General features: G+C 57.2%; 1 protein-coding gene across 1 annotated transcript in view; it reads right to left on the reverse strand.

Annotated features, from left to right (window-relative positions):
- The window catches only part of ITGA3 (integrin subunit alpha 3), a 28,466-nt gene extending 10,349 nt beyond the window's left edge, over positions 1-18,117 (reverse strand). The window contains exons 1-15 of the mRNA XM_034640424.1: positions 17,967-18,117; positions 17,330-17,537; positions 9,684-9,811; positions 9,286-9,365; positions 7,286-7,535; positions 5,940-6,026; positions 5,349-5,556; positions 4,725-4,921; positions 2,990-3,078; positions 2,726-2,862; positions 2,484-2,570; positions 1,308-1,375; positions 1,099-1,235; positions 338-487; positions 143-240 (exon numbers count right to left, since the gene is read on the reverse strand). Coding sequence (XP_034496315.1) covers positions 143-240; positions 338-487; positions 1,099-1,235; positions 1,308-1,375; positions 2,484-2,570; positions 2,726-2,862; positions 2,990-3,078; positions 4,725-4,921; positions 5,349-5,556; positions 5,940-6,026; positions 7,286-7,535; positions 9,286-9,365; positions 9,684-9,811; positions 17,330-17,537; positions 17,967-18,069 — 2,027 coding nt within the window. The 5' untranslated portion in view covers positions 18,070-18,117. The remainder of the gene's footprint in view (positions 1-142; positions 241-337; positions 488-1,098; positions 1,236-1,307; positions 1,376-2,483; positions 2,571-2,725; positions 2,863-2,989; positions 3,079-4,724; positions 4,922-5,348; positions 5,557-5,939; positions 6,027-7,285; positions 7,536-9,285; positions 9,366-9,683; positions 9,812-17,329; positions 17,538-17,966) is intronic.
- Between the last annotated feature and the right edge of the window lie 6,595 nt (positions 18,118-24,712).

Raw genomic sequence — 24,712 nt, forward strand, 5'->3', positions numbered from 1 at the left:
CTGCTCTCCACTAGCCTCTCCCCGAGCACCGCCCCCATCTTCCAGGGTCGCTCGGATCTCCCAGACCCGTAGGGCCCCGCCTCTCACCCCCCTCTTAGCCCATGAAGCCCCGCCCCACCCCTCCCTTGGCCAATCAGCGCACCTGCTCAGTGGCTGCCCCAGCTCCGACAGGAAGGCCGCCCGCATCTGCAAATTGCTGTCGCATTTGTTGTCCTGGCCGCACTCTTTCTGGAAGTGGACCTGGGGGTGGCCGGAGGCGTGAGGGTCCATCCTCCACAGCGCCCTCTCGCCCCACAGGCCTCCCGGTCCCCGCCTTTCCGGCCCGGGCCCCACCCACCTCGGTGTGGTTTTCCAGAACCTGCGCCTGGTTCAGCACCGGGTAGGGGTCTAGGGACCGCAGCCCCAGCCGGGGGCGCTCGGGCATCCTCAAAGGTAAAGAGTAGTTCATAGAGATGATGATGGGACGGAGTTTGTCGCGGACGTTGTCCTGGGGAAGGAGGGGGAGCTGAGCCCAGCGCCGCGCTCCCCTCCCCCCTCCGCAAGTTGGACCCTCAAGGAGGAACTGAGGCCCCCTCCAACCCTGAAAAACCCCAGTAAAGCTGAACCCCTTCTGGTCCTATCACCAAATTGACCCCCTTCCTACAACTTTGATCTACAAGCAAGGTGATGGGACTCCTTCTCCCCAGAGATGGGGTGGGGGGCGTATTGGGGGGTCGGGGGTTTGTTGAACCTCCCTTCGTCCCCGGGGTCCCCAGGATGAGCTCTTTAAACCGTGATATCCTACAGCTGGTCCGGCTGAGCTGGTCCCACACTCATGGGCCCCTTTACCCCGAGACACCAACTAAGCCAAGAGTCTCACACCCCTCACTTTTCTCAGAGGCGATGAGCCCTTTGGTGCCCATCCCCATTGCGAGGCTCTCTATCTCCTTCCTACATTCTGTGCACTGTACCCGCTGCAGACCTATGGCCCCCCAGGCCAGCCACCCCCCACCTCTGTCTCCGGGGAGACTCCAGTCCCATGCCCCTGACCTGGGGGACTCTAGCTAACCTTCTCCAGAGATGTTGGAGCCCATGTCCCATCCATGGCCCCTCCCTCACCATCAGGAGCAGTTCCAGCTTCTGGCAGCGCATGTCAGGCATGGAGAAGAAGCCGTGGAAAACGGCTGACTGGCTGCGTGCAAACCGAAGCCGAGGGGGTCGGCGGTCCCGATCGGCCTCCAATGTGTAGGCCAGGGCTGGGAGTAGATGGGGTGTTACCAAGTGGCCAGGCAAGCATGCCCCTCCCCGCCCCACACTCCCACACTCACTGATGTTTCGCCTGTAGTTGGGGTTCCCTGCACTCTGGTTGTAAGCAAAGCACAGCTCCACCTGCACGCTGTTGAGAGGCGGGAGACACAGAGGAAGCAGTCACAGTGGGACCCAGTTATCCAGGCCCCGGCCTTCACCCTTGTACTGGGCCAGGGGAAACCAGGGCTCTTAGGAGGAAAGGCAGGGGCAAATCTGGGGAGCCCACAGAGCTGGTTTGGGGTATCCTTGGCCTCTTCCCTCCCCACTCCCATGAAAGCCATAGAAAACAGGGTTAGGGGGTGCCTGGGTGGCACAGTTGGTTAAGTGTCTGACTTAGTTTCGCCTCTGGTCATGAGCTCAGGGTCGTGAGATCAATACCCTCTTTGGGCTTCATACTTAGCTGGGAGTCTGCTTGAGATCACCCTATCCCTCTGCTGCTTCCCCTCCCTCTAAAATAAATCAATTAAATCTTAAAAAAAGAAAACAGGGTTAGAGGTCACCAATGGGGAAACTGAGGCCCTCAGAGCAGGAGTTGCCCAAAGTCATCAGTTGGTTGGTGCCCTGCCCGGTTTTGTACAGGACGCGCAGTGTGGATCTCCTTCTCCCGCTCACCCCTGCTTTCTGCTCTGGGTCCCTTTGCCTTCTGATCCAGGCCTCATTCACTCAAAGGCCTTGGGGTCATCACCACCATTACTGTCACCATCTTAACAACTAACATATTCTGAGCACTTCCGGTGGAGAAGGTGCCATGTAAAGGGCTTTTTGTACATTATCTCATTTAATTATCACAACAATCCCGTAAATTTGTTATTATTATGAACTTTGTTTTATAGGCAATGAATCTGAGACTTGGAGAGAGAACAGTTTGTTCAAAGTGTCTCTCTCTGCTGTCCACCTAAGTGTCTCCCTCTTCCCTCCTCCTCTGGGACCTCACTCCCCAGAGCCCACCCCTACCACTGCAGTGGGCATAGCTGGGATTTGAGCAAGGCCGTCCAGAGCTCCCACTCCTAACCACCATGATCTCCCAACCCTCCAATTTGCCCATTACCTCCTGCAAGGAAGTGGCTTTTTAATGAGGTTAGGTAGGAGGGGCAACGCTTACCCCAGGAATCAACCCTCGAAGGGTGGGATATCAGGAGTTGCCAGGAGAGGGTTTTGGGAGGAGTGCGTGGACACATGGGGGCCGAGAGTCTCACCAGGAGGTGGCTGTGCAGAGCGCAGGGTCCAGCACGGATGGCCTGGCCACCAAGGTCTTGTAGAGTATGTTGATGACAGGCCGGGCCCTGCAAAGAAAACAGACATCAGTGCTTCCTGCCTGGCATTCGCCAGGCCAGGCCCGGGGCTCAGGCTTGCGTGGAGTTGGTGCCAAAGGAGGACGGAGTGGGGCCCCACGCAGACAAGGCTGGAGGTGGTCGTATCCACCATTGCCCTGGCTTACCGCAGCAGCACGATGCGGTCTGACAGGCTCCCCACCAGCAGGTCCGGGTAGGAGTTCTCATCCACGTCCATCTGCCCACTCAGTGAGTAGCCAAAGGTGGCCAAGCCGGGCAGTCCCAGCTCCTCCCCGTGGATTACCTGGGGATAGAGGAGAGCAGTGGGGACAGGCTCAAGGTGAGCTCTGGGGAGCGGGGCCCAGGGGGAATAGGGAGAGGGCGGGTGAGGGGAAGGAGGGGAAGCCCCCTTTGTCCCTGTCCACCTGTACCTGCTGCGGCCGGCCCAGGAGCCCCCGGGAGCTGCTGTGGTAGACGTACACTTTGCCCAAGCCCTCGAACGGGGCTCCCACGGCAACGTCTGGAGAGGAGAGGCGGGACAGGTCACCCTGAGTCCTGGGAGCCCCATGTCTCCCCCACCTTGCACTCCAGGCCACAGGGTCCAGCAGGAAACAGCCCTCACACTGCCGGGCAGTGCTCAGAACATCAGGGAATGGAGCTCTATGGCTCAGGATTAAAACTGAGACCACTGTGAGCCCAGTTGCCTCCTTTTATATTGTGGGAAAGTAGGTCTAGGAGAGACAAGGGACTTACCTAGAGTCACACAGCAAGTTAATGTCACAGGCAGGCCTACACTCAAGACTCCTGAGCACCGGCCTAGTGTTTGTTTTCCCTTACTATGGTACCTTCCATCTCCTCCACCAACCTCCCCTTCAGACACCCGGTTCTTCTAGTGACATATACCAGCAGGGTCACAAAAGGAAGTGTTTCCCCGCTGGTGACCTTGCCAGGTAGTTCTCAAGCACTGATCTCATTTAATTCTGACAAGACCGCTGGGGTTAGGTTCTGCTGTCCCATTTTACAGATGAGGAGGCAGACTCAGAAAACCCAAAGTCACACAGCTACTGAGTAGAAAGACGATAGTTGAGTCCACGTCTAACACCGGGGGCTGGAATTTTGATCACGCTATCGCTTTTCTTGTGAAAATTCCTTAGACTTTAGACTTTTAAAATTCTAACCATTATTTCCACAAATAAAGCCCACATGTTTTATTATCTTCTTAACCTTTACTAAACTCTTTCTAGTTTGCGGCTTTTGATCTGATAAGGCTAGGGAACTGGAAAGCCATGGTTGTTAGAAAAGTATGTAGGAAAAGTAAGTAGGTCCTGAGTAGAAACCGGAGGACTCATCTATCAGTAAATGCTTGGGCTTTGCTAACCGAACTTTCTAGCACCTATTTTGGGCTCTTTAGAGACTCCTCTGCCTTCCTGTTGGTTCTCAGGTATATTCTGGGAAATTGAGGTTGTCAGAAAAAGTGGTTTCCAGATAAGCCAGGTGCTCTCATGGCAACCAGGCTCTTGCTTCTTCCATCTCTTTCCTTGATACCCCAGGTCTGATTGATCCCCAAGTCCTGCAGAGCACAAGACATCCTCTATATCTGGGGTTCCCACTTTGTCCCAGCCCTTAGCATCCCACTCTTGATACATTCTTGATCTTAATACCCCCAGCCTTGCTCTCCCCCATCCATCCCATATCACTCTCCAGAACCATCTTTCAAGGTACCAAGCTATCATATCACATCCCTGCCCCAAAACGTTCTCTGGACACCCACCCCTCCACCATTACACAAAGGCAAGGCCCCAGTTCCCCTGTCTGACTTTCAAAACATCTACCCCATCTCCACATTGCCTCTCCAAGCCTCATTCATCTCTGATGTGAACACACCACATCCACTAAATTTGGGTAGATTGAGCAAGTATCCCACACTCACGTGATACCCATTCTCTCCCCCTCCATTGTGCACACTCAGTCCAGTGATACATCCACTCCTCCGGGAGACCCACCGAGCTTGCTGCTGGTGGCTCCCTCTGCATGGCCTCTCTCTATTACTGCTGTGAACTCCCTGGGCCTGGGCCCCATCCCGTCCTCTCTTCGGGCCCTGTCAAGCCTGGTATGCAACTGGCACTCTGTCAGTGGGTGTGCTGGGGCAGGAGGGCTGGCTCATACCCTGGAATCCATCCTGGTTGATGTCACCAATGCTGGCCACGGAGAAGCCAAAGGCGGAGCGACTGGGGCCGTGGAGAAGGAGGGAGGGGTGGGCAGGAAAGGAGGTGCCTGCCTGGTTCATGAAGACATAGAGAGCACCCCCTACCTCTTCCTTCCGCTCAAAGTAGTATGGGGCGCCCACCAGGAGGTCCTGCCACCTGCACGGGACAGAAGGAGGGAGAGATGAGACAACATAAACCGTGCTTAGCGGGCACGATTGTGCCAGGGCGCATGGCTATACCAACGGCATCTCTGGCCATGGTTCACGGGAAGGACATGGAAACGCCAACATGACCCATCTGATAGAAGACACACGTCACGGAGAAGCCAGGGAGCGCAGATCACACCCAAACAACCCACACCCACGAGAACCATAAAAGGACAAAAGGAGATGAGGGTGTCATGCAACTGACATGAAAATACCCAGAATCTCCTCAAGGCTAATTGCACATCAACATGCAAATCCCTGTAAACAGCATGCAAACAAATGAACAATCGCAACCTTCCATTTCTCTGCCCTGGCTTGGGCAAGCCTGCCCCCCTCGCCGTTCTTCCTGGCCCCAGAGAACGTCCCTGGATCCTCACCCATCATTGTTCAGGTCTGCCAGGGCAATGGCGCTGCCAAAATAGGCGCCCACCTGCGTGCCCTCCAGCACCTGCCTCTTCCGCAGGTCTCCGCCTGCCTCCTGGCTCAGCAAGAAGACAGCACCCATATGTCGGTGCCGGGGGGCACCTGTCACGATGGTGATGTTTGTGGGGTGCAGGACGGCGCTGCCCACCTGCACTGTGTATCCTGGGATGGGGGGAAGATGGTCAGTCAAAGCCCAGTAAACTTTGTCCCCTTCCACTCTGCGCCCCAGACTCCCCAAATATCTTCTATTCCTCTATTCCAAGTTGGGCAAGAAAGTGGACCCTGGATGCCCAGCCTCCAGCCCTGCCTGCACACTGGACTATGACTTCCATGAAGGTAAGGACTGTGCATTTTGGGTGCTCGGAACAGGCCCAGCATACAGGTGATGCTCAGTAAGTGTGTGCTAGTTGAACAAAATGCCACTAGTCACACCTGCACTGTGGCCTCACTCTTCCACCAGGCACCGAAGGTGAGAGGCCAGAATGCTAGGAACTGAGCCCCCTCCTTTCCTCCACCACCCCATGAGCCACTATAGCTCGACTCACCAATATAGAGGTTTCCTTGTTTCTCTGAGTCCTTATAACTATATTCGGATAAATCCCAGTCCTTCCGCTGAATCATGTAGCTGTTTCCTTTGGGGAGGGGAAGGGGAGGAGTTTAAACCACCACTTCCTCCAACCACCACATCCAGGTTCCCCTGCCACCCCCACCCAATGAGAATATAATAACCCCTTTTATTTGTGGGCACTTTGCCGTTGGCAAATCACGTCCGCTCTATTTTAATAATTCTGTGAGGTAGAATGATGATGCCCATTTTGCACATGAGAAAAGTAAGGCTCAGGGATAGGGAGTAGCTGTGGAGCCAGGGCTGGAAGCCGGTCATCCAGCCTCCTGGATACTAAATGACATTTCCCTCACTCTAGACACTGAGGCCAGACTCCACACCATTATCTCCTGGTCCTGCCCCCAAACTCGGGCCACCTACCTGTCCCCTGTTCCCTGGGACTGCTGCTGGAGGGTACCTGCCACCCTGCCGAGGTTCTAAAGGACCCGGGGGTGGGGGAGGCAGGACCAGAGGACTGAGCAGAGGCCTCAGCCTCCGGTGAGCCTGGAGCTACGACTACGCCCTGGGCTACCTGTTGGTCAAGAGGAGGAGATTCGGGGCTCCCTCTGCCTGTTGATTCTGCAATTAACAAGGGTGCTGCAAGGAGAGAAGGCTCACTGGGGCTACGACCTGTGTGGTGGAGAGATGCAGAGATGGAGGGGGCGTGAACCTCAGACCCCCGAGCGGCAGTGCGGCCATTGAAGTTACAAGAACAGCTCTTGATACAAAGAAAATCTCCACGAGCCCCCCAAAGATTGCCCTCTATGTATCGATGAGGAAAAAATGCCCCCAGCTCATTGATAAGTGGAAAGAGAAAGCAGCAGAACAGCGTGCTTAGTGTGATTCTGCGTGTTTGCTTCAGAGAGCTATATATTCTAAAACAAGTCAGAGGCTGCCCAGGACGCGCGGTAGTCTGCGTGGGGAAACAGGACAAGGGAGGGGGTGGGGGAGGAGGGGCACTCTCACTCTTTGTGTTACCAAATCCTACTGTCCCTGTTAGTAGTTGTACCAGGAGCATGTTTTATTTTTTAAATAAGGTTTTCAATGCCCAGATGGACCTGCGTTCCAGTTCAGGTTTCATAACTTACTGTTGGCAACTTGGGCAACTGACTACGCTTCTCTGAGGCTCAGTTTTCTGTAAAATGGGTGCAAGGACGCTTGCCTCCTATGCGTAATGTAAGATTAATTAACATACTAAATGCTTGAGGCGTGATAGGAGCAAAGAGTTCTCCTCTGCCCTCTGGGAGGGGGGCTCTCTGCTCCTCCCGCCGTCCCCGCAGCCCCTACCTTGCCAGTTGTAGGCCCCGGGAGCGCCGAAGTACACGGTGTTGTGGGTGAAGCCGCCGCTGGTGCCCAGCTGGCACATGCCTGTCGCCAGGTAGTCAGTGTTGCTGTTGCACATCTCATTGTGGTAGGTCTGCCAGTCATCGGTGGGGTCCAGCTCGAGGTCATTGCCCCTCACATAGCACTTGCCCACCATGCGCCGCTGGTCCTCCGACCCTGACCATAGCACCTGGGTGTAGCGGTGGGCGCAGACCTGGGGACACACACAGCCTGAGCCCGCGGCAGGGACCAGAGGCCGGCCGTCTCCTGGGTCCTGGGCACCTCTGGCTTTGCTGGAGCAGAGTTGAAAAGAGGTCTCCCAGCTTTTCTGTCTTCCCACAGTGATGCCTGGACCCACATCTGCTTCCCAGAATTCGGAAATCTGCTCTGAGGGTTGGGAACACTTTTTGGGAAGGCCAGGAGGTCCTGGATTTGAGCGTGGCTTACAGATCTTGGCAAAAGGAAAAGGGGAAAGGAGGAGGGGGTGTGGGGTCCCGGCTCTTGGGTCCAAAAGGAGCTAGGTACAGAGCAGACGAATGAACTTACTTCTCTGCTCTGCCCTCTTAATGGATGGGCCATTATTAAAATAATAATGGTAATGACACCAGTAATAATAGCCCCTAACACCTACTGAGTGCTTATTATATGCCGGACAGAAGTCTAAGCTCCTCACATATTAACTCCAGGATGCCTCCCAACACCCCTGCAGAGTAGGGACAATTTCCACTGCCCCCCATTTTAGATCAGGGCACAGAGAACCGAGTCTCTAAGATCTCCCATCTAGAGAGACACAGAGAATCCTCAAACCAAGGCTGTCAGCTCCTGAGTCTGAGCTCCTAAGCGCTGGGCTGCTCCTGTCTCTGTCATAGGTTCTCCCCGCACACTGGAGGGGCTCGACAAACAGTTGTGGGACAAACCAATCAGAACAGGGTGTTCGTAAAGCAGCCAGGGGCCAGGCGAAATCCAGACCTGGGCCTGGGCCTTGCCTGCTTGCTTTCCGTGTCTCCTTCCAGCTGGGAGCTCCACCAGCAGCGGGCCTGGGTCACTCTGCTGCTAGTGTTAGCAGGTGTGGGGCACGCAGTAGGTGCTCGGTGACCATCTGTTGAGCGGGTAAGCAGGCAACTTCGGAAGGGCCCAGGATCTAGAACTGCCCTAAATGGAATGCTAGACCACATGCCTTCCGGAACATGGTTCTAAAATGGCATTTCAGTGAACTGATGCAAACCCGGAGCTTAAAACTGTGTTCAAAGGTGACAGAAACTGCAACAGAGATGAGTATGGGGGTGGTGATTGACTGGACGGGGGCATACTTTCTGGAGTGATGTAAATATTTCTTTAATGGGTGTGGGTTACACAGGTGTTTCATTGGTCAGACCTCATTAAAACTTAAAATCTGTACATTTCGCTGTCTGTAAATTTCACATCGATTTTTTTAAAAAGGAAAAAAAAAGAAATGCATATCTGGGATTCAGAAATTGAGACCCCAGGGGCTGACACAGAGGAAGGCATCCAGGAAGTGACAAGTTACAGCAGGGAGTGGCCCCCAAACCCTAGCTGGTGAGCTGGGGTCAGCAGGGCTGTGCCTCTTCCGCCGGCTAGCCTGTCAGGAAGGAGCAAGCCCAGGCCGCACTGCCCCGGGCTCTCTCTGCCCTTTCCTTCTCACAGTTCCCTCAGCTCATTCCCACGCAGGGTGAGCACCCCGGGAGGGTTGGCGGTGGGGGGGGAGAGGAAGTGGGTGATTCAGACAGGACCCAGGCCGTGCCAGGCCCTGGCAGCACGCCATAAGTGCAGGATCGAGGGGACACTCAGGCCGGTGGAGACAGCCAGCCACAGAAATGGACATCTGCAAGGTCTCAGCTCACTCACCGAAGACCCCTCTCCTGCCCTCTGCTTCCCTCCCCCAGCTCCTGGGAAATGAAGGAGAGGGCTGGGGTGGGGGGAGCTGACAGTGAGGGCCCACTTACCAGGACTCTGCCTGCAGGGCCCTGACTGGCCACCGTCACCCCGAGCCACATGTCCTCAATAATGTGATGGTCAGGGTCACCTGTGGGCATGGGAGGGATCATGAGCTGGGGCACCCGTCCTCCCAGTGCTCGGAGCCTCCAGAGGACAGGGGCTGGTCTTCCTGGCCCTCTACTCCTGCAGGCCACCCTCCCTATGGCCTTCTCCAGCCGCCATCAATCTCAGTTCCACAGATCCCATGTGGTCCCACTTTCCTCTAGCGCTCCCTCCTCCCAGCTGGACAAGAAGGGACGGGAAACTGCCCAGGTAAGCCTGATAGCTCCTCCAGGTCACCCTCTGTGCTAACCGCCCCCCCAGCAGACTCCTGACCCAGTGCTAATCCCCAGCGCCTTCCCCTCACTTTTCTCTGAGATGTCCATCCGCTCACAGTCGTTCTTGTGGGCAGTGAGTGGACACAGGTACACAGCACCAGTCCGGTTAGTGTAGCCATCAGGCACGGCGAGGTCCCGGGGAGCACCAGCCAGGAGCCTGGGGGGAGGGGGGGCGGGAATGCAATGAGGTTGGTGCTCCCGGGCTCAGACTCCGCAAAGCCCGCTTCAACCAACTTTCTGTTCAACATGTTTGCTCAGCACCTGCTGTGTCCCCGGTGCCAGGCTCTGGGGTCAGGAGATGAATGGATCCTGGCCCCGGTCCTCTGGGAGTGGCCAATGCAGGAAAGGCGGGCGAGAAAACAGACAAAACAGACGTCTGCAGTATGCGCCTCCGGAGAGGAAAGCAGGGAGAAAACCTGCCCAGAGGCAGAGTGGGGAGTAGTCCCGGAGGCTCACAGAAGGGGGAACCCAGTCTGAGGATGATGACCAGGGCTCACCAGGGGAAAGGGAGGAAGGGCACTGTAGGCAGAGGTATGACCGGCACGAGGGCCAGGAAGCATGAGCAAGCAGGGTGACTCAGGATCCGCACGGCCCTTTGTACGGTGGGAGCTGGGAACATGGGGGGGCGAGAGGGGGGACAGAGGAGGGCAGGGTAGGGAGGGAGTTTTAAACAAGGGGGTGACATGATCAGATCTGGGTTTTGGAAAGGATGCTTTGGCCTCTGAGGTGAAGGTAAACCAGAAGAGAGAATGACTGGGGGAATCCTGGCACAGGGTTCAACTTCTGGGGGGCCTGGGGGAGATGATGCTGGAGGCCTGGGTCCTTCCTCTAAATTATATGAGGACTCAGGTCTAGGGGCTAGCTAGCACTGAAGAATGGGAGCAGGAGGTGACACTGGACGCAGGGAGTGTCCCCGAAACCGGAGCGGGGTGAGCTGGGGTCAGCAGGGCCCTTAGGTGACCTGAGTGATGTCTACTCTCCCGCCCCCCCCCGCCGCACGGCACCACCACTACCGTGAGACAGGCATACGAGGTATGGGGGCCTGGGTGCCTAACACTTCAGACAATGGGGCCACAGGGCCAAATTCTTGGCAGGTGGGCCCGAGAGTGGGGATCGCCCCCAGCCTGCCCAGAACCCACCTTTGGGGACACCTACTGCAAGTTCCTAGAAGTGTGCTTAAGGCCCTGGCCACCCATCCCATCCCAGACAGGTGGCTAGAGGCGAGGAAGGCAGATCAGCCTGGGAGCAGTATCTCAGAAGACGGTCCCTGGCCCACCAGCCTCAGAAAATCCCTGGCCTATTTGTTAAAAACCGGCCAACTCCTCAGCCTACCACAGACCATCTGACTTCAATCTGGGGGTGGACCCCTGGAACCTGCCTATTGAACAAGTGCCCCAAATACTGTGCACCTCAGTTCTACCACCCTTTGCTCCCCGGGCATCATCTCCCTGCAGCCTCCGGACATTCTGCCAGGACCGCCTCCTGGATCCTGACGGACACAGCCTCCTGGGTGGCAGGTACCTCCCAGGTACCCCTCCATCTGGCCCAGCAACACTATCACCCTGAGGCTCCCAGATCAGAACCCGGGCTCTGGGCTTCCCGCCAGCGTCTGGAGGTACACAGCAACGGCCCCGCCTGGGGCTCCTGCCTGGAACCTGTGAGAGAGGGCTGCAGGGAGTGGGCAGGGCAGGGCAGGGCCTGGGCATGCCGGGACTTGGGGTGCCCCCGCCCACTGGCTGTCAGGAATGCACCGCCCGGGGGTGCTGGGAAGGGGGCGGGACCTCTGCCTGCGCCTCACTTCTCAGCTCCGACCTCCTCGAGCAGGGCAGCGTCCCTGGGGGCAGGGATGCAGCTTCTCCCAGCGCGGCAGGGCTAGGAGGTGCGGGCAGGAAGGCTGGCAGGGCGCCAGGGTGGCAGCCAGGCCTGGTTAGTCACCCTCTGTCTGGGCTGGAGAGGGTGCCTCGCGAGTCCGCTGCCTGCCCACCCGTGGACCTCTGCGCCCGGCGCGACTGCCAGGTGAGAGAGTGAAGGAAAAGCCCGTGGGAAAGGGACATCTCAGCCCGTGGGAAAAGAACCAAAGGGCCTGGTTCTCGGGTTTGTTCCGCCGCACGAGGGCAATTTCTTTTCCCTCTCTGAGCTGTGAGTGCCTCGTCTGTGAAATGGGGACAGCAGCTGTCCCACCAACCTCCAGGGTTGTTGAGGGGAACAAATGGGTTCATTCTTCTAAAGGGCTTTCCGACTATGAAGTCATGGCCAATGTGAACACTCAAGTCTGACTTCTGGCGGCATCAGGGTCTGGCCTTTGCTCAGCCCCAGGTGTTCCTCCAAGCACCCAGGAATTTTTGCCCCACCTGGGTAGGGAGTCTGGAAACGGAGGGCAATGAGCAGACCGGTTCAGCTGTTTAGAGTGAGCCGAGGATGGGACCTAGTAGTCCTTCCAGCGCGGTGGAGTCGCCGAGGTGGGGGTGGGGCACTGGCAGAGTCGCACTGGCGAGGTTGCCCAGATGTGGCTGAAGGTAGAGGCTGAGGGTTGGCTCTGGTGAACTTGAAGGGGTAGATCCAGGCCTCAGGGGGCGAGGCGTCCCTGGAGAGCCCAGGCTGCCTTCCAGGGTGTGAAATGCAGCGGAAGTGTTACTGTCCCCCTGCTGCAGCCCTGACAAGCTGGGGGGACATGAAGTGGCCGGGGAGCGGGGTGGCCATGACCTCCCAGCTTTGCTCATCTCAGAGGGAGTGGGATGAGGGACCCCTCCTCTTAGCCTCCTGGGGTACCGAGCAGGCAAAGCTGGGCATGAACGGCATTTGGGATTGAAATAAATCCCTTTACCATCTACACCCGCTCAGCCCTCACCCTGTACCAGCCTTGGGCCCACTGATGGGCAGTGGGGCAGGGCGGGTACCCTCATTCTAGCCCCACATCCCAGGCCCCTCCCTCCCCAGAGATTCCACAAGGAGCCCCCCTCCAACCCCCCTGGAGTATTTTTAGCTCCTACTTGGCCTGCTCAGAGGCCCTTTAAGGCCCTCTGGCTCCCAGCCCGGGATCCGATGGGTCTCTAGCCAGAGGACTGGGAGTTGGATGGGGAAAGGCATGTGCAGAGGGTCAGGTCCAGCTCCCTCGAGCCACAGCCAGGTGTGGGAGATGCCTTCCTGGCATGCAAATGAAATGTAAAACAGCATGCAAATGAGCACCTCTGCGGCCTGCCCTTGGGTCTGGTCCAGGTCAGTGAGTCCAAAAGCTGACCCCTCCCAGACCACCACTGTGCCCAACCTCCAGGCAGCAGTCAGAAGGGGAGGCTAACAGGAGGCTTTGCCTAGCTCTTGGGGCACGGAAGAAAGGAGATCTGACTTGCCCTCTCCGGGGCTGGGCTGGGCCCCTCCGGGAGCTAGGGGGATGGATGAAATGACCTCTCAAGGGCTTTTGAACAGCTCCTCAGCCTCTTCTTTGGCTCCAGCCAGCCAGCCCCTCCTGGCCTCTGGGGAGCCCTTGAACTCCAAGTTCCATAAAAGCACTTCCTCACCCCCATTCCATCATTCTTCCTGGGGGAGGGGGGGGATTTCACAGCTAATGCAACAGCCAAGCTGAAAACAGCAGACTCGGAGGAGGCTGGGGAATGGGGCCCAGGAGCATTCCAGGCACCAGGTTGGCTCGCCCCGAAGAGAAGAAGGCTCCCTGGGGGGCCCTGGGGTGGGGTGATGCTCAGAGACAGCGCCTGTAAGACTCTACAGGCCTCACCTCAGGGAGGCGCCTGGGAGGCTTTCGGTTAAACTGGAGGGTACCAGGGGCAGCCCTGAGACCACAGCCCCATGCCTCAGACCTCAGGGCTCCCTGCCACCTCAGGCCGGGAGGCCGATGGCACAGGGCGCCGCTCCAGCTCCGAGACCGGGGCGCGGGTGGGGGCCGCTCTCAGATGCTAGCTGCCAGCTCCGTGCCCACCCTGCTGCCTGAATTAGCCATCTCCCCAGAGGCTGCTCCTGTGGCAGCTGAACCGCAGCCCTCTCCGTCCTCCCCCTACATCGTTCTGACGCGGCCCACCCAGCCCCCTCTCCCCTCTGGTGACTCAGCCCTAGAAACAGAGCAACAGGCTGGAGGAAGCGAGAGAATGAGAGAGGACAGAAGGAGGCCTTGGCCCCAGACAAGGCTGTTTTTCCCATTTCTTCTCCCTCTGGCTGCCTCTTTAGTATCTTTTCCATATCTGATCCCTCAGGGCGTTCTTCGTGTGGTCTACCCTCCATCCCTCGTGCTGCAACAGATATCTTCTTCCTCCTTTGTTCGGGCTCCGGCCAACCTCCTTCCACTTCTTTTTCTACTAGATCAGGCTTCCCCTGCCTCCTACCCCATGCAAAGCTCCTTGGCCTGGGCTGGTCACTGGAGAGTGCCCGAGGAACGGGGCGCCCCGCGGGCAGGCCTTCTGCCTGCAGCCACAGCTGTTCTGCCCATTTCCTCTGGCACGAGCCTTGGAGGCTGCCAGGCGCCTGCCCTGCCCAGGGAAACATGTTTCAGGAGAGTGCGGCAAGTAAGCCCGGTTCCTACCTACCTCAGCTATGACCTCATCGGCCAGGAGCCACGGCCACCGCCTCCCGCCCCAGGCTCCACAGACACCCTCAATTCCACACGAGGGCAAAGGGGAGAGAGAGCCCCAGAGGTATCTTCCATAGCCCACAACGTCAGGCCAGACCAGGACAACTGAATTCCCCGGAGGGAACGACAGAGCAGGTGCTGGGGCCTGGGGGGCAGGGACCAACTCCCAGAGGAACAGTCCCTCTGCTTCCCCAGGCCTCGACACGCATCTCACCCAGAAGCCCGAAGAAGCACCTTGGTCCTCGGCCCTGCTCGTCACCCCTCCCTTCCGGCACCTGGGAAGCTGGGGCCTGGGTTGGGGTGAACTCCGATGTTGTGGGCAGGGAACTCCGGTCCAGAGTTCAAGGCGGTGGGGAACAAAGAGGGTCCACACTTGGGTTTTTAACCATTTCTGGAATAAGGTCTTCTTGAGAATATAATAAAAGCCGTGTTCTCCCCCTCCCTCTGCCCCCAGAACAATGCACAGACGCAAGAATTCACGTGTATTCGCAGGAGCCTTCCGCAAACCTCCTGCAGACCTTCTGTGAACCCCAGGCTCAGAGTTTGTTCAGGACCAGGAAACCTCTCCCCTTTTCCAAAAGGGCTCGTAGGCTAACAGAACGTAAGACCTGACTTGGTTCCCCTAAGCTGCGCACTCAGGCAGCTGTTCACATCTGGCTACACAGCTGGCTGCAGCTAAGCCCAGCTGGCCCAGCTGGCCCTCCTGAAGGGCCAAGGGGCAGAATTCAGTGAGAGGAGAAGATGGGCCATGATACTGAACCACCTCCGGGGAAAGACAGGATACCCGAGAGAATGGCCCAGAACTCTATCTAGAACTACCTGCCTCTCCATGGTTCATTAGTTTTAGAACCTTCTGGGCTCCTAGCAGGCCTTATGCCATCTCTAGCCACCCAGGAAGAAAAGCCTCTGCTCAGCCATCTTGGGGGAGGCCCGTGGGTAGTAAGGGCCTGGCTTCAGCACAACAGCCCTAAGCTGTTCCCCGGAGATATGTGCACGTACAGAGCGTTTTACACACAGCGTCTCACCAGAGCCCCCCTGGCACCTCATGAAGGAGGCATGTTGTCCCCCCCCCCACATTAAGACTCAGGTATTAGTGACAGATCCAAGACTGGAAACTGGCAGGGGGACTCTGGCGCCTCTCCTCCCTCCCCAGTGCCAAGCTGCCTCTTCTAGGCCAACAGAGGCAGGAAGGAGGATACAGATCCAGGTCCAACCCCTCTTTGGAGAAAACTGGGCCCAGAGAAGGGAAATATCTTGCTCAAGGTCACATAGCGGGTAGGGGGGTGGGGGGTGGGGTTTACAGAGTCCATTATCTACTCCAGCTTTTCATTATTTACTCTGGATTCCTGATATTCTTTTTACCCAGTGTTGCCTTATATCATGCAGATTAAGTATTGAAAGTCTAAAAATCTGGGGCGCCTGGGTGGCTTAGTCGTTTAACCGGCTGCCTTCAGCTCAGGTCATGATCTCAGGGTCCTAGGATGGAGCCCACCTTTCAGCTGCCTGTTCAGTGGGGAGTCTGCTTCTCCCTCTGCCCCTCTCCCTGGTCGTGCTCACTTGTTCTCTCTCTCAAATCGATAAATAAAACCTTAAAAAAAAAAAGAAATTCTAAAAATCTTTTTCTGGGCTGGGGCAGGAAGAGCACCAACATAGAAACTTGTGCTGAGCTCACTTTTAGGGTCTCCCGATGACGAAGGGCTGGCTGGGGGCAGCCCACAGTTGCTGGCGCTGTGCTGGGAAGGGTGTGGTGGCCTTAGCCTCTGCCAGAAGCTAGTAGGCCCAGTAGGTAGGTAGACTGGGCAGGGGCTGGGCCAGCAGGGCAGAGGCCAAGGCTGGGGCAGATTTTGGACTTTAGACATTCTAAGCTTCCTCAAGTTTCTGCAGGCCCCAGCCAGAGCTGGGAGAGGTTTCAGTACACCCTGTATCAGACCACGTCCTCTTGCTCAGCCGAGTTAGACACCAGGTAGGGGTAGATTATCTGGTAGGTCCCCCAGCCCAAAGAGGTAGGTGGGACCTGCCTGACCCATCCTAACTCCTTCCCTCCTGGGGTAGCCTCCCCTCCCCCAGCCGCCTTCTCCCTGCAGCTGCCAACCTCAGCACCTGAGCCCAGGGCAGAGAAACTTCTGAAACCTAGACTTGCCCCTCTAGGCAGGAGTGTGTCGGTGGCAGCAGGGAAGGGGGGGGGGAGCGGATAGGAAACAGAAACAGCTGGATGCAATCTCCTTTGCTGCTCTCCCCTGTGGATAGCTCTTCCCCCTCCCTCTCCTTACAGCTGTCGGGGAAGGCGAACAGAAGAGAAAAACACCATTTCCCTCTTCAAACCAAAACAAACACACTCAGGGTTGAAGATTCAACATGAATCTGTGGAATGCAGGGAAGATGTCTGGTGGGAGGGCGTCCCTGCTGGGGGTGGGGTGGGGGGCAGGAGACCAAGCAGGAGTTGGGACAGCTCCCTCTACCTCCCCATCGTCAAGGGGTCAGAGGGAGCTCCTGGACAGTTCCAAAAGCCCAGACTCGCCCATCACCTCGACCTGCAACCGCCAAGCGCCAAGCACCAAGCACCCAGCACCCGGCGGCGGCACAGGCCCTCCAGCCTGGCTCTGCAGAGGGTGTGGCTGGCAGGGCCCGCTGACTAAACGCGAGGTGTAAAGGCCCCGGGCGGTTAAACACATATGCCCACAGGTTCTTCCCCAGAAAGGGGGAAAGAGGGATCCACTGGGTGTTTACCTGGCAGTTTTCCCCAGGTCCCAGCCCTGGAGAGAAGTATTCGTATATTAGGTACCCGGTCGACAGAGTGGGTGGAGGCTCAGGAAACGGGGATCCCACTTCTACTTTCAAGGGTGGTTTAAAGGGCTGAGGGGCTGAGTTTAGACAGGTTCCGGCGGGGTCAGCACTTGCCGGTGATTGCTGACCCATCCCACACCCAATCCCTCCACTTCCCGCCAGACCTGGGCAGGGAAGGGCTGCCCAGGTCTCCGCCCCCTTAATCCCGGTTCACTAGAGCCCACGCATCGCGGGCCTGGAAGCCAGGCTGCAACTCCGCTCTGGATCTGCACCCTGCACACACACTCTCCCCCCACCCCCGCCAGCCTCACTTACAGGTAGCGCTGCTGACGCTCCGTCTGCCGGTGGAGGGCGACCGAGTAGCCGAAGAGGCTGCCCGGGTTCCTGGCCTCCTTCACCACCAGGAATCGGGTGTCCAGGTTGAAGGCGGAGGCGACGCGGCCGCCGGCGGCCACCATCAGGGCGAGCGCGCAGAGCAGCGGGCGCGGGACGCAGGCGGCGCGGCGGGGGCCGGGGCCCATGGCTGCGGGGCGGGGGCCGGGGCGAGAGCGCGTGAAGGCGTGGAACTGGGAGCGAGGACCCGTTCACCTGCTCCCCGTGCCACCGGAGAACACTAGGGCGGGCTGCGTCGCTGAGCCCGGCAGCGCTGAGAAGTTTCTGGCCCCCAGCCCCGGGCAGTTTCACGTCCGCTCAGGCTCTGCGCTCTCAGATTCCTCTCCGAGGTTCGCGGGTCTACTCTCCTGCCCTCCCGGCCGGCGAGTCACCGCCCCCCGCCCCGGCCACCCTGCCCAGAGCTGGTCCCGGCCGCGCCCCCTCGGCCGCACGGTAGCCTGCGATCACGGCTTGGCGGCGAATCTGGAAACGCAGACCGGGAGACCGCAATGAAGACTGGAGGGAGCGGTCCCCTCCGCGCGCGCCCCGCCTCCCCACGCCCAACCCCGCACCTCCCCACCTTGCGCGCCCAGCCGAGGCTCCGCTTTCCTTCCGGGGAAAGAGAAAAGGTCCCGGCTCCGCCACCGCCTCTTAAAGGGGCAGCACCGCCCCTCCCTCCTCATCCTCCCTAATCAGGCTCCGCCCTCTCCCCCAAACACCTGTCGGGAGCCCCCAAAGACTTGGATTTCCCCTCTCCGCCCCTTGCTTCTCCCAGGAAGCGTCACCTCCCCAGCAAGATGGATTGGACGGGCGGGGCCGGGGGTGGGATTTGTCCGGCTGCTTTGCTCCGGCTGCTACTGCTGCTGGAAAGGCCGTTCCAAGCGCGGCCACCTCTGCGGGCCCGCTGGAGAGCCCCGGCGTTGGCGCATCTGGGAGGCGACGTCCGCGCGCCGCTGGGTAGAACGCTGGCTTCGCCTCCGCAGCGCCGGGAGGCGGTTGGCGGTCTCTGGACGTTCTTCCTGTCACCCAGGCCCTTCGCTGTCCTTGTCGAGATGTGTTTCTCTTGCCCACCCGCCCCCACCCACCCCGATCCGGGCTGGATACGGTACCTCAGCAAAGCCAGACATGTTTCGCAGTGGTACTAACCAAGCATTGCTAATTGTGATAAGCAACAAGACAGCGCTTCCCCCAAAGGGCTCCGCCTTCTGCTATCCCTTATAAACCCTTCGGGGGTGGAAACGAGTCCCTTCTCCTTAGAATGCACCGTGTGGCCAGGGAGCTGGGCCCAGACTGTCCTCACATCTCATTCACTCCTGCCTTCAGGGACCAGCCCAGCAGATTCCCAAAGGTCTCCTCCTCCTACTCAGGCTCAGCCTAAGTGTTTGGAGACTGGGCGGGGACGGCAGCCTCCACAGGTGTGTAGTGGGTGGTGCCAGGTGGAGGTAGGTGGGCGGGGCCCAAAGGTCCGGTCATCCTCAGAAGAATCTGACTGAAACAGGACTTCGAGAGGTCACTATGTACTTTCTTGAATCAGACTCAGATCTCTCGTATCGCAGCACAAAGACCCACTTCCCCTGCACATTTTTTTTTTCCCTCCAGGCTGAAGGAACTTTCTTCTTTTGGCTCAGAAGTTCAGCCTTCAGCCCTCACTCTCTTGATTTAGTTTAGTTTAGTTTTATTTAGAGTCCCTGTCTCTGAAAGTTTATAATAATAAAAAGAAAACTACTATGTAGAAAGTGCTCCAAAAAAAAAAAAAGAAAGAAAGAAAGAAAAGAAAAAAAAAGAAAGTGCTCATGCAATAGGAACTATGCTAAGTGCTTTATAAAGAAGATTATTAGAGTAAATCTTCACAACAATCTTTGAGGGTTATCTGCTTTAAGATGAGAAATCCAAGGTTCAGAGAGGTTAAACAACTTGGTGAAGACCACACAGCTTGGATTTAGTCCTGTATTATCTGACCTCTAGGAGTCCTTCTTGACCCCTTATGCTAATCATTAACATTTGTACAATACTCAGGGCAGGTCTAGGTTGGGGGGGGCTGAAGCTTGTACAATTTGGCACCCACCCTAAGGAAAGGAAGGAGTTGGAGTACAAAATTAGATTGAGCTCCTGGAAGGGGACTTGAACGTTAGAGTTGATGAATCATTTCACGTGCAGACTCTTATTTCATCCTCCCATCCCCCCGTGAGGTCAGGGTTATCATCCTCATCTGACTTAGGAGGAAACCTGGATGTCCAAGGTCAGACAGCTCGAGGGGGTCAGAGCTAGGACTGGAAACTACTCACCACAGCTGCATCTGGAAGAGAGGAGTCCCAGACAGATGTTGGCCAGACAACCAGACGCATCTGAATGAAAGCCACTGCAATAACAGCTTTCTCTATGGTGCTCATCCCTGTCTGCCCTTAGGACAGCACTGGTTCCTGAGCTGTGACTCCCAGAGACACCCAGCCTCTCCCCGGGGTCTGTCCCCATGGCCTACAAGGGATTAGGAGACATCTGGGGGCAAGGACCAGAAAGCTGACCTGGATGGAAGTTGACCAGTTAGCTTGTTCTCCTTTGGACGGGCTGCCGGGTCCTCCACCTTATTCCTGGAGAAGAGGAGATGGCTGGGGCCAGGAGGGCAGGGGCCAGGGTGGATGCTCCATGTGGGCGAGGAGTCCCACCTGAAACAGCTTTGAGAATCTGTGATGACAGATGGGCTCTATGCCAGGCGTTATCTCTTTGGCCATCCCAAACAGGAATGACCAGCATGTCCGATCCCAGGACTGGGAGCAGGAAAGGGATGAGGGATGGTTTTTCCACTCCAGGGGAGTATCCTGAGGGAATGTGGGAGTGGGAGCAGGGCGCCTGGGAGAGGGGGAGGGCTCAAGCTAAGGAATGTGAGGGAGTGTCAGAGAGATCTGGGGGAGACAGAGTGGGGATGGAGGAAGATGTGGACGTTGGAAGGGGCTCTGAGCCGGAGAGTTGCAGAAAGAGAAACGTCAAGTTCATGACGATGGTCTGAAGTCCCCTGGTTCCGGCGACATATCATTCCACAGCCTGATCTCATCCCTCAGTTGACTTGGTCACGTCAATGCTTCTCCATGGAGAAAGGCCCCACCTAGAAAGGTAGACAGAAAGAAACAAGGGCACATGAATAACATGTGAGGAGGAATCAGAGTCCTTTTTTTTTGATGTTTGAGCGCTGACAGCTTGTAAGCCCACCTCTCCCCCTTTGCCTCACACCCGGACAAGCTGATAACAAAGCCCAGGGGCCCTGTTCCCTTCTTTGGCGGCCATGGGGGATTCGAACCTCTTTCCCACACAAATGCTCACCTTGATCTCAGTCCCTAACCACAAGAAGGCCACCTCCTCTCCTTGCTCTCTCAGGCCATTTCGGACCTTGCTCAGCAGGCCAGCCCTGCTCTCCCCAGAGACCTCAGTTATGTAAATAATAAACTTTTTAATACCCTCTTGGCCTGTGTGTGGCGTCATCAGTCTTGATATCAAGCAAAACCTTGGGTGGGGTCCGTCTGCTTCTGCGAGGAATGGTGACAACAAGTCGACTATGGGTTGTGCTGTGGAGGCAGGGAGGAGGAGTATCTGGACAAGAGAGAAGGGAAGGACTAGCAGGGCAGAGGCTCGGGAGAGAAGAAAGCAGAAGAGTTACTGGGGCCTGGTTTGGGGTGAAGTTTTCTCTGTCATAACGATGACAATGTCGAGATTCTATAAAGGTGCCTTGGTTTATTCAGCTCTTGCTGGGTTTGCATTAGCCTTCCTCTGCCCACCCCCCACCTCGCTCTCCCAGGGCCCTGGACCACACCACTTGCTCGCTCACTCCTCACAGGAAGGTCCAAGCACAGACAGGCTGTGCACGGGCAGCTGGAGGAGAGAGAAATGGAGCAGAATTGAGGCGCCTTGTGGGTTGAGTGGGGACTCTCTTTGGCCCTCTCACCTTGGGCAAGGTCCTTTCCTCCTCCAAGCCTCGATTTCCCCATCGGTGCAATGAAGGGGCTGGAGGAAATGTCTCATTATTCCCCAGCCAGCATCCCGTGTGTCCCAAGGCTCCTAAGATTTGTTGAACTAAGTGGACCAAATCTTTTCTATTGAATTAAGACTCAGGTCTCTATCTCAGATCTGAGTTGAAAATGCAAATTACTGAGGAGGGAGGGAGGAGCAACGAAGCATGAATGGGTTTATCAGATTTCCTTTCTCCGGTGACCTAGATACTTTCAGGCAGGCGCCCTTCACTGGCTCGGAATGTGTCAGCCTCAAACCTTCACGGACACCCTACTATGTACTGGCACAGAGCTGAGAACCTCCAGGAGTGTCAAAGATAAAGTGGGGCAACTTTGGGGGAGCCCGAGCTTTCATCGTGACCCCGCATGCGGAGAGCTCTCACATGGAAAGTCTAAACCTGTACTGCATGATATTTTAGGGCTCGTGCTTATGGGACAATGGGGGGAAGGGCAGTGGGGGGGTGACACACAGTCACTCTCAAATCTTCCAGCCCTTACCATGACTTCTAGTCTGGACTTGCAGTGTGATTATAGATACCTGACTCGCAGGTCTGTGGGAAAAGAGCAGAACTGGGGCCCAGAAGTCGCTCAGCACTTGGTAGTTGTTCTCACCACACCTGCATTTCCAGCAGCCCCGACAGTCCCTCAGACACAGTCCCTTCAACCCACCGCATGTCCAGCCGAATGCAATTGGCCGCGTACTCCTCATGGCCCTAAAGCAGAGAACCCAGGAGAGGTGAGTGGGAGGCCAGCTTTGTCTCATACATATCCTCTTGCCCCTGTCCCCTCCCCAAGCCTGGGATCCTGTTGGGACAAATGTCTTGGCTCAGTGGGTTGAAAAGGAAAGTCGGAATTCTGAGGCATGAATCGCTGTGCCCACTGACTCACTTCCTCCTCCCCACCCACTCCAGACCCAGCTGGGCCCTGAGTAACAGGTTGGAGCCTCCTCCCCAACCTTGCTCCTCCTCCCAACACCCTACCCCCCTGGGGCCTCACTGTGGCCCCCACCCCTGCGGGGACCGCTGCAGCGGGGGCCCTGAAGCCAGCTACGCCTGATTTGCAATCCGCTTACAAGATTCAGTGAGCTAAGGAGCAGACTACAGGGCAAGGGGGCGGGTGGCAGGGGGAGGGCACAAGCCCTGCTTTTAGGTGCCCTGAGTCTGATGTGCGAGGCAGGACACCCTCTGGAGTTCGATCTGGGTGGTAGCAGAAATTCCCCTCTTCATTAAGGGCCCTCTCCTTTCCTGCCAGGATCACAAAAATTCTCACCATTAGGCAACCTTCCTGTGGCCTAAGGCCTTGTCTCCTGAAGGTTCCTATTAAAAGGCGGGGAGCTCTACCTGGCGGGGTAGCATGTGGGCTCCCTGGCAGGGACAGGGCAGGATGTTACAGCATCGACCACAGAAACCAGGGCCCTGGGGATAAATGATTCAGGCAGCATGAAGGTAGAGGAAGGGAGGGAAAAGGTCAGAGCTGGGACAAAGAATGATTTCATGGGGGTGGGAGGGGCGGGCAGGGGTTCCAGACAGGCCCCTGGCACTGCCCTCCCTGGTTAACTGTTAGCGTGATCGGACAATGAGGAAGGGATTTCACTTTCCTGCAAAACAATGCCCAGAGTCCTGGCCTTTTCCCTCTGGAGATCCCCTTCCCCACCTTGTCCTGGGCTCCTCTGAAGGGAAGAGTCAGTCGCATGGTGCTTGAGGGATGACAAGGCCACTCCCTCAGTGGCAGAACTGCTCTGGGCAGCCCTCCTGATGGTAGCTGGGAGGCTGGACTGTGGAGCCAGACAGAACCCAGGGGTACGGCGTGCGGGAGGACGAGCAGGCATACACATGGGCACGGGCCCAGTGAGGTGCCTTGGACCAGGCAGTAGGGCAGCGATCGCAAGCACAGAGGCTGGAAGGGACACGCGCAGGCTTCAGCTTGCTGGCCTTGGAACTGAAGGGAGCGGATGGGTTCCCACCTGGCAGTGGGAGCATTTGGGGATTCAAAAGACCCATCTGGGGCTGATGGAGGGAGGGATATGAGAGAGGATGAGGAGCTGGCCTCTTACAGAGATGGACATGGGCTTGAGAGGTATTTGGGTGAGGGCGGGAGCAAGAGCTGGTGGCCGGTGGGTGCAGGGGACACGGGGAGAGGTCAGTGGTAGGGATGGCTTGTGAGTCTGTGGGACGTCTAGGGCCTCCTAGGTGCAGGTGCAGGTCCGCCCAGCCATCTGCCAGAGGCCCCAGGACAGAGGTGGAGAGAGACAAGGAGGCCAGAGCCCAGGATGGGCCCCAAAGTGGTGTACCCCAAACCTACCAGCAGAGGGAAGTTCTCAGAGGCCTTTCCCTAGAAGCACTAGCCTCAGCCTGGACATCAACCGGGCCGTGGCATCCTGGCTCCTTGCGGTCAGGCTGGGGTCACAGCAAGCTCCCCTGAGATGGTCCCCAGAGCCCCAACCCCCACCGGCAACTCACCACCTGGACTTGGGACTCCAGGCCCACCAGCCCTGTCCTTCTTTCTGTCTAGCCCTCTTGTTCTTGCTCTCTTGGTGACCCCAGTTACAAACCCAGGGGCTCCCACTTCATTTATTCCATGCCTACCCTGCTCTTTGCTCCCATAGACAGCCTTAGGCTTCATAACACTGCACCCCCATGCTCGCTGCCAGGGTGCCAGGCAGTGGGATCTGCTACCCCAACGCGTATCAGCCTCAAACTCACTTTTGGTCACCTCCAAGCCTCCATTTCTTTGCAAAGTGGTGATGATCGTGCCCAACCCTGGGGACAGCTGGCAGACTGACTGAGGTCATACCTGGGGAGCACCCGGCATGGGGGCACACACTGTGCCCTTACCCTCTCTTCCCTTAGACAATCTTGATCTGGCCACCGAGGCCCTCCTACCCTGACCCTATTCAAAACCAACCTTGGGGGCACCTGGGTGGTCCAGTCAGTTAAGTGTCTGCTTTTGGCTCAGGTCATGACCTCGAGGTCTTGGGATCAAGCCCTGAGTTGGGCTTCCTGCTCAGCGGGGAGTCTGTGTCTCCCTCTGCCCCTTTCCCCCCCGCTCATGCTCTTGATCTCACTCTCTCAAATAAATAAATAAAATCTTAAAAAACAAAACAAGAAAACCTTGGACAACTTTTCAGAACCAAGCCTAAAAAACCCAGCTGCTCAGCTCAGCCTGGGGCTTGTGGTCCTCCATGACCCCCTGCTTGCCTTTGGTCCTCGCACTCCACACTCCCATCCTTTCCCCATGGTCCCAGCCTTGGGGGGAAGATCTTTACCCTCCAAATCCTGCTCACCCCTTTCTCAAGACCTTTGCCCAGGGTGTTCCCTCCACCTGCAAG

Source organism: Ailuropoda melanoleuca, chromosome 13, assembly GCF_002007445.2.
Source record: "Ailuropoda melanoleuca isolate Jingjing chromosome 13, ASM200744v2, whole genome shotgun sequence".
Classification (NCBI taxonomy): domain Eukaryota; kingdom Metazoa; phylum Chordata; class Mammalia; order Carnivora; family Ursidae; genus Ailuropoda; species Ailuropoda melanoleuca.